Source organism: Xyrauchen texanus, chromosome 35, assembly GCF_025860055.1.
Source record: "Xyrauchen texanus isolate HMW12.3.18 chromosome 35, RBS_HiC_50CHRs, whole genome shotgun sequence".
Classification (NCBI taxonomy): Eukaryota; Metazoa; Chordata; class Actinopteri; order Cypriniformes; family Catostomidae; genus Xyrauchen; species Xyrauchen texanus.
The window spans coordinates 29389629-29401768 of record NC_068310.1 but is presented as its reverse complement, the minus strand read 5'-3'; the positions used below and the strand labels follow the sequence as shown (position 1 = coordinate 29401768).

Here is a 12140-nt window from a genome sequence, read left to right as displayed (position 1 = left end):
GGCGGAACGAGATGTTGCGCTGCTTTGCCGCACTGGGACGTCCCAGGACTGCTCTTCAAAAAGAAGTATCTGACGACACCTGGTGACGTATACATTTATAGCCTGGCCTCAGGTGCATCTAATGATTACATCAACCGAGGCTATAAATTCCGGTCAATGTTCATTGACGTGTTCCACACATTATTTCAGCTCGGCTCACAGCGAAAGCTGTTCCCCGTAGCGCTTAGCAGCGCAACATCTCGTTCCGCCTTTTTCAGGGAACAAGGGTTACACATGTAACCCGAGACGATCTATCTTTTACTCTATGTGCAATGCTCCACAATGAGAGTAAATCACTTACATATGCAACCAAATTACATGCTATTTGACTAAGCATGTCTGTGATTAGCCACTTGCTGGTAAATTTTCACATTTCACTCGCTAGTGATTGAGTTTAGTGGCAAGACGTTCAGCACCAAGACATCCTTTCACTGCATGTTGAGAGTAAAATTTGGTTTGACTCGTTCCATGTAATGTGTCCAAAGACTACATCTACGCAATCCATTTGTCATTAAGTAATGGCTCTTTTAATACCCTTTCTGTTCTTTACAATCAAGAACAACAAAAACTGAACATGTATTTTAAATTACACATTGCACGGATGCGGTAAAGAAACCATGCTACTCTCTGTAAATTCAATCAAACACTTATTTGAGACACTTAACTGCTGCTTAAATGGTAAGAGACAGTACCATATTACATGTTCAACTTATCAATGTAAACAGTAAAAAAGTATACATGTAAACATTACCCAGTATATCATATATATTGTATATGCAATATAATACATTCAATTTCAGGATCACATTTATTGATGGAATTTGTACATTTTAAAAAATGTATAATGTGAACAAAATTATTTTAAAAATTGTTATAAAATAAAGATTTTTATGAAATTTACAAATATGTCATTGTATATTTTCAGAATGTACCAAGATAGAAGGATTCCTGTATAATAAAGAGCATTATTTGAAAGAGAATTTCTTTCATATAAAAGCAAAATGGACAATTTAACTGAAATATACTCAAATGAAGCAGAATAGAATAGAGTTGAGAGCTTGTGAATCGGAATCGAAATTAATCCGAAAATCTGTATCAATACCAAGCCCTCGTTTAACAAGAGCAATCTTTAAGAGAGGAAAATCCCACATTAAAAAAGTTATCTTGAATCTGTCAGTTTATGGTCTTAGACAGCAATGAGACTAAATAGAGAACAATCCTAACCCACAGATATTTCACTTAAGAAAAAGACACTAGTCTCTCAAAGCAAATCCTCTGAAGTTTCTGAAGAGATCTCAATTATGTCTCAAACTGTGATCAGATTTGCCACAATATCAACGACGACAATCAAGTCAAGAGATTTCAATATTACCTCAAATATTTCTCATAAAATTTTCACAATACCAAATAATCTTGGCTATGCTCTCCAGACAGTTTATTTAATAGTTTATTTTAATTTTAGGAGAAATATCAAAGAGTTTATGCTTTACTAATGTTTGTACTACAACTTAATGAGCTGAGAACCACAACTGAGCAATAAAATGTTCCTCTTGAAATAGTCCTGGTGTTAAAAGTCTTACTTAAATGCACAATGGAGATAGTTAATCACACTTGTGGTTTTTAAACCTACAACCTTTTGGTTTCCAGATAAGAAATGTAACCACCAAACCTATAAGTTAAACATGTGTGTGTCTTGTGTTCCCACAGGCTGAAGAGTCACTCATGGCAGATGAGGAGAACCAGGGCAACACTATGGTGTCCGTGGCCCCTCTAAACCAACTGGAGCCCAAGGAGAAACCCAGTCTTAATGGAGAGTCCACAGAAGCAGTGAAGACCCAAACCCCTCCAGCTGCCACCAACGGCCACTCTACCACCAAGACGGCAGACACTGAGCTCTAAATAACCTATTCTACCACACAGGTTCTGGGTAACATGCTCAGTCCCTGTTCCTTATACCCTCAAGCTACTGCATATAGCCCTTGGCCATCAGCATGCACTGGGTACACAAAGTGAAGGCTCATATTCCCTCAATTCAATGTAAATACAATCACAAATTTTCATACGGAACAAGTTAACCCTTTTGAAGCAAGATTCAGGATAATTAATGGAGTAAACATAATTGGTCAAGAAATCCTCCTACCTATTCAGTGAAATGTCTAAATAATGTACATGTTTAGTTGATGTATGAAAGCTTGTTGTATATTATACTGTAAAAGCATAATGTGTTTAAATGAGGTTGATGATTGGTAATGATGCCAGTTATGACGTTAATGATGATTACGATGGCAATGGCATTTATAATATGAACATCATATAATGATGTAAAAGAATCATTTTAGTCAAAGAGTTGCACCCCTTGAGAATAGAAATGGTGTGGGGTGGGGTAACTTTCCCATGAGTCATTGCTGGCTTCAGTGAGCGCAGCCAGGGTTGGAACACAGGGAGGAGCCCTACTCCCATCCCAATGGTCCACAGTTTCCAGCTCAGATTAAATCACGCCACTCCATAAAGAATCACTCTGAATGCAATGGATGGGAATTGTGTTCTAGTTTATGACGGGTTGTTTGTGTGTTTCTAGGCTGTATGTCTAACGAATCTAATGCCTGAGTCAAGTGTACCGAAATTACTGTGTTCTACATGTTTGTCTTTGTGTACAGTATGATATGACTTGTTAATAGTCTTGTATAATTGTATTAATACCATTGTGTGACAAAGTAATTACTTGGAGTTTTTGAGCAGTGGTACACCCTAGTGCCAAATGGACGTAAACTCCATTTCATTGCTGCAAACAACCCACAATGTAAAATCCAACAGATTGTTAATGGGATTGTTCACCCAAAAATTAAAATATTGTCATCATTTACCCACCCTTATGTTGTTCCCGTAGGACTTTCTTTCTTCCATGGAACACAAAGGGAGATTTTAGGCTAAATGTTTGCCTATCTCACCTTTCGTATTCAAAAAATGCATTGAATGGTATCTGAAGCAAACATTTTGCCTAACATCTACAGTGACAGAATTTGTATTTTTGAGTAAACCATCACTTTAAATATACCGCAAAGCCCATTAGCACTCAGGGTGACATCTAAATGTTTTCTGACATTTCTGAATCGAGTAATAGCATTGCCATTCTTTGTAAACCAGTATTATGCTCTTTTGTAATATTTTTATAGTCGACATTTAGATGTAGTGTTTATGGATTGAATGACTGACTTAATTGTTTGAATGACCTGCCGTAAATATTAGAAGATTTTCCGGTGGGTGAGGGGTTTTGTATCTACATTTGCTACTACACTGTGCATTAGTCATAAGGCAAAGAAAATCATTACTAGTAATGGTATGGCGTAACACTGGGTGCAGCCATGAGACCCTGGACCAGTTCTTTTAGTTTTTACTCTCCATTCTGTTGATTACTGTACTGTTGCTTAGCAGATTCACTCCAATACTTTGAGCAACCACTGAGACAACAGGAACATTTATATTTTGAAACAAGCATTAGCGTTTTTAAATGTTTCACCTTTCATACTCCAGAAAATAATTAAGTTTGACTTAAAATTTTGGGATTTAAATTTGGTGATAGAATGACTATTCCTGAAGTACACCAATTGAAAGTGGAATTTTATGATTAAAGGCTGTATATGAATATAAGAACGAATATGCTTATAATATGCTTAATTCTGAGGGAAAAGTTAGTCTTCAAGGAACTCTTTACTCCATTTTCCCTGTTTTTTAACATTCCGGATTTCTGTTATATTTTGGATCAGTGTACTAGCATTGTGTTAAACTAATGGGCTCATAATTAATTTCTACTGTACACAGACTTGTGCCTTGGATCCTTAAGATCCACTTTTTCATTTAGTTGGCAAACAGGCTGTTTATGCAGGATATTTGTTTGATATGAAATGCACGCATATGCTCTCTCTCTCTCTATAAATCCCTGATTTCCTTACACACGTGCAAAGATTTGGCAGGTATCTCAGGGTCAATTGAGAAAACAGCTGGTTTGCATAAGAAACGCTGATGATAGCATAGTGCAGGGATTTGGGTGGGGCTCTGAAAATCTCCTTCAGTTGTACTCTAATTACTTTATGAGAAAGAAAGCCAGCATGCATGTGGTTTTGCTGATTGCTCTATCTCTATTTACCCAGAAACAAAATAATGGTATATGGGATGAACCATACTATGATATTACAAACATAATGTACAGGAACTGAAGCTCAAATAAATGCTAAACATTCTAAACCAGCATCAAACCTTATCAAAATGGACCACTCAAAGTTAGAGTTGGAGTTAAGACCAGTTTCAGACCAATACCACATCCCTCCTGTCCCAGACAAAGTATTAAACACCTGAGGCCCAGATCGAGGCCAAAACCTAAGCACAAGACCCAACATATCAGGCCAGAACTGTTCTGGATAAGAGTAAATGCTGTATTTATTGTACAATGCATTTAAAAATGCATAAAAATAAATAAAGAAATACACCTTATTTTTCAGTTTTTCAAAACAAAAATTTCAATAAACTGTTTCACTATCATTTATTGGAACCTTCAATAATAATAATAAAAAACAGATATAATTACACAGCATAAATAGGGCAATTAAAAGCTTACTGGGCCATGAAAAGTTACCACTTTGACTAGAGGTTAAAGTAATTAAATTCTAACTCTAAGCCTAACCCTAACCTCACTCTACCCTAACCTAACCCTAACCTATGTCTAACCCTAACTGAGAAAATTAGCAATAACATCCAGACCAGGCACACACTTCTGTGATCTTAAGAGGTCTCTTGACTAATACCAAGAGATCAAGACACAGAACATATATTGCAAAAAAAAACAAGCAAAATTATGTTCTAAAAACTCAGAATACAAACATGAATCAAAATAAAAGAAGGTCTGCCCTCTGAAAATGTCAATAGAGAAAAGTTTGTCATTATTTAGCAGCAGGGGATTTAAAATCAGCCAATAGGAAACTCAACACAATTCCACAATCAATAACATAACACCAATAGAAGTAATATGACACATCAGGTGTAGAATGCGGTTCGTTAATCAAATCATGGTTTGATACAAACAGTCCTGACATGTTCCTGTTCGCAGCAAGTTATGTAATCTTAACAAACAGCATGGCTTATCATCCAATCTGATAATCACAGGAAGTTATTGTCCAACCAAATCCCGCTACCCCCAAAAAAATCCACCAAGTACATTCCAGCTCACACTCATGCTAAATATGTCTGTAATCAGAAATGAACGACAACAACAACCACAAGACAAGATAAATAGAATAAGGACAAATGAGTCTGTTACAAACAAACAACAGAGACTGAGGAGAAAACTGCCATTAGGACAGAAGGAAAACAACATATGTCTTGCATTATCTGAAAGGAACGGTGAGTGCCGGAAAATGTGTCTATGAATCATTATTGGCCTGTTATTTCTTGACTAGTAAAGAAATGCGCATTGCCAGTCACTCAGTTCTGTACTTGTCACAAGACAACATTAAAGCAATATGTTTGTCAGTGTTGGTGCTTCCAGGAAAATCTGACCATGCCCTTACAAAAACAGCACTGTGATATCACAATGATGGTCTTTGATAGTAATACCACAGTGCTTTGATATATGCTACTGTATATATCACCACAGCACATTTACATTTATGCATTTGTCAGACGCTTTTATCCAAAGCGACTTACAGTGCAATTATTACAGGGACAATCCCCCCAGAGCAACCTGGAGTTAAGTGCCTTGCTCAACGACACAATGGTGGTGGCCGTGGGGTTAGAACCAGCGACCATCTGATTAACAGCCCTGTCTGTGCTTTAGCCACTACACCACCACCACTCCAAAAAAACATGGCATTAGCACGGTACATGTTCAAAATAATAAAGGCACAATTGTGATGGCACAATGGCACGACGATTGTGTCTGATGTTAATACCATAGTACTTGGAATTACACCATGGTATCACCATAGCACATGTCCAAAAAAACATGGTATCTCCATTGTATATGTCTAAAAATATAGCATTGCCATGGTATATGTTCTGAGAGCATGCAAAAACCATGGTATTTGTCCAAGGGAATTACCATCGTACTTATCCTTGAAAAACATGGTACAGGTATTAGAATGGTATATGTTCAAAAAGCAAGCAAGTACCATGGTATCGCCACAGAACATGTCCAAAAAATATTGTATTACCATGGTACATGTCCAAAACATGAAATAACCATGGTACTTGTATAAACAACAACAAAAATAACACCATAGTATTACCATGGTACTTGTCAAAAGACAAGGTATTACTATGGTACATGTCCGAAAACATGGTATTGATATGATACTTGTTTAAAAACATATTACATGTCCAAAGAACATTGTATTACCGTGGCATAAGTCCAAAAACATGGTAATATTATCATACTTTTTTTGTTAGTTTGACCAAGTCCAAGTCAAAGCCAGTCAAAAAAAATAAAAAAAGCAATCAAGAAGATCTTGGTTTTGTGTCTGTGTGAGACACAAGGAGTCAGAGATTAAAAACACATACACATTTATCCACACTCTCACCCCAGGCTGCAGGGTGTTTTCTCGGCTTGTCTGCCATCTGTGAGTGTTGTTGCACCTGCAAGGCTCGTCGACTTTTCCCTCTCCTCACTTCGATGGTTAGATTCTCTTACTGCGGAACAGAGTGAGAGAAGTAAAGAATGTAAAGTGTCAGGGTTCAGGCTACACCGACCAAGGGAGGGGAGTACAGAGAATCCCACGAGAGTGTGTTGCCGTCACTGATGGAAAGAAAGATAGAAAGGGTAAGGGGGTAAATTGCAGCTCAAACTCATACGTTTAGGCTAGAACACTTAAAATGAACATAAATATCACTCCAGGGGTCTATGTTTCACGTTACTCTTAAAACGTATTGCTTCCTGTACTGATTGGAGACCACCTCTCATTTTTAACTCTCAGTTTTGGAATGTGTCTTAAATATTATTACAGTAATAAATAATAATTAACTATAGTGTTTGCATAAGTCCCTATGCTTTAATTTTTCTGTCACCTTATTGCCCAGTGATGACAATCCAGTGACTTGTGCTTTATGAAAAATTAGAAACCATGTTTGGGTTCTGAACGCATTGTGTTATATTTAAGTTATATATTACTAGTGTTGATTCTTGTGCAAATCAAATCGAAAACAAGACATGCACTGAGTGTCATGAAAAAGGCAAAGTGGCTCTGCTGCAGTATTTCATCTATGTAGAATCAAAGCCTTAATCTAAAACTTAAGTTAACCTAAAACTTTAACTCTATTATTTTGCTTCCAAAACAGTCAAGTACTGGTATGTCCTTCAGGAATTGCAAATCCAGTTCATTTTGATATATTCACAGTATGGGTGGGAAAAATATACATTTCCATTGAATCACGAGGTTCATTTGAACAATCTCGGTATTGATTCTTAAATCCCAAGATCGATCTTTTAATCTATGAGCAACACTCTACTACAATGTGAGGAAATCCCTCACATTTGCAACCAAATTTGTATAAACTAAACTAAAATGTATACAGTATATTTGGCAGCTGGCAGGTCAGTGTTTAGATTTCACTCACCAGAGATTGTGTAGTATAGTGGTGGAGTATTCAGCAGCGAAATACTTTCACTGCATGTTGAGAGTAAAAGTTGTTCCATGTAATGCATGTAAAAAGACGATCCAAGCGACCCATTTGTCGTTTAATATGTCTATTTTAACACCCTTCCTGTCCTCTACAGTCAGTTGTCAAAAACAACAAAAAATAAACTATTTATAATCATGCAAAGCACAGCCATTCAAGTCCTCTCTTGTTAATATACATATACAGACGCTCTTTATAGAAATGCTGGTTTTCTTAAAGAGACAGTAACGGTTTTTAGCGCATGTTCAACAAATCAATGTAAACACTTGTAAATAGTACTAATTGTGCAATTAAACAATAAACATGTAACAAAAAAATATGTAATATTTATTGATTAAATACTTGGATTTGTTCATTTTTTAAAAGTCGAAATGTTACCAAAATGATGAAAAACAAATAAACTATAATTAGTCAAATTAATATTCTCGTAATGCAATTAGCTGGGAAAGAATTTCTTTCATATGTAAGCAAAAGGGATATTATAACTGAAATATACACATACACAAATTTATATCAAATCTAAATCAAATCGAATCGAGAGCTTGTGAATCAGAATTGAATCGAATCGGGAAATCTGTATCAACACCCAGCCCTAATTCACAGTGACAAGTGATCAAATAATATCAGATTATTACATTGTCAAACCAGTTTCATAAAGATTGACGAGTACATTATGATTAAATCTGTCTCACATGGACATCTGTGAGTAAACTGTAAATCAATCCATTCTAATAAAAGTAAACATGACTAAATGTACAGCACTTATCTAAAGAATGCCACTTTATGTGGCCACTCTATCTGTCCCCATTATATAAGTTGAGTCCTCAGCTGCTTTCTATAAGGAATAAGAGGACTTCAGAATTTTTACCAACTTCCTGCCTCTTTGGAGCATTCAGACAGCTTTATGTTGACACAGTCCTTATCACTCAAGGTAGGAAAACATCTTGACCCTATAGATCTGGGCAGGAAATGTATTGACTTGATGGTTTCCCCCATTCTAAAGGGACAACTCCTATTTGTTGGTAACATAATTCCAGAACAGTGAAGACAAAGTGTCCAGGGCGCCTAGTCATTTCCTTATCTATTCATTTTAGCCTGGGACTACTAACATGTCTCTACCATCTACACCACTGGTTCTCAACTAAGGGGGCCTCAGCAAACTTCTAAGATGGCCTCTACAGTAGATAACTTAAAATGAGTTAAAATGAGTTAAAAAGCTATAATATGATCCAACTATCTATAATAAATCTAAAAATACTTAAAAGCACTGTGTATGTTCATACAGTTCTTAAATATTCTGGAATCACAAAATTTATCGTGTTTAATTATTTTCATGTATTGATGCTAGGGCAGGACGAGATATCAAATATTGACGATATTATCGCAATGATTTTGCTGATGATATACAATGAAGCAATATCGTGAATATTGCGATGATTTCAATGTGCTTTTTATTTGGCCATTAAGTTTCATAAAGAGCGCACCAGAAGACTATTAATCAAAATAACATCTAAATGGCGATATGGTCATAATGTATGCCATTACAGAACTGCAAAAGGCTGCGTGCGATATAAAGACACGTAAACATGGTCTGTGTTTTACAAATTTACAAAGACGGCACAGTATAACAGAAAAGAAGGTGTCAAAATAAAAGCTCCAGGTGAAGGTGAAGTAAATTGGACAGAAATATATTACTTCTTTATAAAAACAAATCTAATCCTCAAAATAATATAAATCCTTGTGTACATTTAGTAAAAAGTTGTGAGGAAACATGCCTTTTTAAATAGATTTGTATTCAGTTCCTTCACATTTTGAAAGTACTTGGCTACAATGGCTGTTTGGAATTGGATGAAATTATGGTTCTTCTGATAAAAATGGAAAAAAAATAACTTTTGAGCCATTTCAGAGCAAATACATAAATTTCAAGATACAACATATATTGAATATCATCAATAGGCTGAAAAATATTTAAATATAATTTTTGTAATCATATCCCCCAGCCCTAATTGATGTTCCCAGTTTCTGTTAATTAAGTTTAAAAACAAGCCATTTATCATCATTACAGCAAAAGTACAGCTTTTAGGCCTTTGAATATTGTCTTGACAATGAGGGGCCTTGGAGTTAAAAAGGTTAAGGACTACTGATCAACACTGTCAATCACATACATCTACACAGTCAATTGCATCCTTCAATACTGAGGGGCAATTATTATAATAGATTATAGACAGCACTTCATTCAAAAACATTGTGCGTTGCAATTTACATTACACTATTACCGCCAGATGAAAGCAGATTAGAGATATGTGAGTATATTTTCTATCGATCATATCAGCAGTAATTCATCAAATAATAAATGGAAAACTGAAACACTGGAAACACTGTTGGAAAGATATTTTTAAGATAAATAGTTGAATCTTCAGCATCAACTGGCATAGCAATGAATATCAAGATCAACTTGCCCAAGTGCACTTAGGCGAAAGTGTAGACTGATGTGCCTTTAATGAATACAAAGCTCTCTAGGGGGTTTAGTCTTGCCTGGAATACCACAACTGTTAAGCATTTTAGGGTAATCAAACTCTACATCTCAAAGCCCTCACCTCATTCCAGTGTCCCCCCACCTCCAGTTAAAAAGCTATCAGACGGTTATTAATATAAGAGTCAGGCCGTCATCAGTGGCCAATGGTAGCAAGAGGGTGTGTGCAAATACTATAGAGGACACATAATCCATGGCTATATGTGACTGACGGCAGTCCATGAGTGTCTTTACAGGGAGGGTCACAGAAGATCAGTGGGCCGAGTTCCAAATTTCACTGTAAGAATTTGGCTGGGGAAGAGGACATTGGATGAAACATTACAGCAGCGAAGTAGTGATCAGATTTGCAAATATGAAAGAAAAGAGTTCTTGTTAATATCTCAGTTGTTTCCCATAGACAGCAATGAGAATAGATGGTTTGAAATGAGCAATACATTTTTCTTCTGGGTAAGCATATACATCACATTAAAATGATCTGTGTCATTTGTGGGTACAATACATACTGTATACACAAAGTCAAGTTGTCTCAAGGATATCCTTGCTTACTCATGCAAGGCGGGTGCAAAGTTCCATCCATCCTTACGTGAGAGTTTGACATAGCCATGTGCTGCTCCTAAATCTGACATAAGGGTGTGTCCATAACAAGCTTTAACTACACACACACCAAGTCGTCCAAACCAGAATAATCTCTCAACAAACATCCACTCTCTGAAGCCTGGTGGTCACGCCTGGGGCTTTTAATTTCACCATGTGTAAAATATGATACCCCCAGTTTATTAGCGACACTAACACACCCACATGTACACACATACAAAAACACACACATGCTCTCACATTGCGCACAGACATAGTGTCAGGTTGCCAACACTGGTGGCTACACTTTCACAAGCCATTATTGATTTCTAAGTATATGACCAGGGACTAAAAATGGTTTAAGGAATGAAATCAAAAACCAAAAAGCTAAATCTTTATCTTAATTACATTAACAACCGGTTAATTTCACTCCGATATCATTTTTCAGGAAACTAAAAACCAAAGCGTTGATCACAAATGTTCTTCTATCTTTATAGTAGAACATGATAAGCATGTGCTTTGATCCTGAAGGACATTTCCGCATCACACATTTCTTTGTGGATGTAGCCTACTATATATTCATTACTACATACTTTGTGATAATGTTCAGTTTCATATGAAGAATTACAGCTAAAGAGCCAAGAGCAATGAGTAAGTGCTTCCTTCTGTTTTGCCCCCAATGTTGCTTATTAAATCAGTATAAAGTTTAATCAGTAAAAAGCTTTATTAGCTCCATAAGAACATGGTCTGTGTGTAATGGTAGCCAGCTGGTATATGCTGCGCAGTGTGTGTAAACCTCACTTCCCTCGCCTCAATAGGCGAACTAGCAACTGACACTAGAGGCTGTAGCCTTTAGCATCCTAGTTAGCGTGTCCGCCTCCCATTCTGGAGACACCGGTTCGGATCCCGTTCGGAGAAGGTCGAGCATGTGCATGCGCTCTCTGCGGGTCAGTGGTGTAAAGTAATGGAGTAAAAGTACTTAAGTATTTTTTTGTGATTTGGACTTTCCTCGAGTATAATTTAAACGGAATACTTGTACTTTACTTAATTACATTTCCATTTACTCCTTACAATTTTATTTAAACTTGAAAAGTACTCATTTTTGCAGATCATTTTCTTTCATCTTACAGGACTAAAGCCGCTTTATATATATATACTGTATATCAGTGGCGGCTGCTGGTCTACATTATAAACTTATTCACCCTATTTTTTGCATTAAATCAATCTTAGGTGTTGATCTGCCCTGCTGTTTAATTCTAATTTTTTCCTCGTAAGGAAGACTTTCAAATGGCTTCGCCAAAATCAGGTCGACAATATTAGCACCGTCTGC

General features: G+C 36.4%; 1 protein-coding gene and 1 long non-coding RNA gene across 2 annotated transcripts in view; one reads left to right on the top strand and one right to left on the bottom strand.

The window, feature by feature from the left end:
* The window catches only part of LOC127628391 (uncharacterized), a 29080-nt gene extending 25390 nt beyond the window's left edge, over nucleotides 1-3690 (top strand). The window contains exon 5 of the mRNA XM_052105114.1: nucleotides 1747-3690. Within this exon, the coding sequence (XP_051961074.1) occupies nucleotides 1747-1938 (192 nt within the window). The 3' untranslated portion in view covers nucleotides 1939-3690. The remainder of the gene's footprint in view (nucleotides 1-1746) is intronic.
* The window catches only part of LOC127628394 (uncharacterized), a 72478-nt gene extending 64553 nt beyond the window's left edge, over nucleotides 1-7925 (bottom strand). Inside the window, exon 1 of the long non-coding RNA XR_007968654.1 lies at nucleotides 6609-7925. This is a non-coding gene — a long non-coding RNA (uncharacterized LOC127628394). The remainder of the gene's footprint in view (nucleotides 1-6608) is intronic.
* Between the last annotated feature and the right edge of the window lie 4215 nt (nucleotides 7926-12140).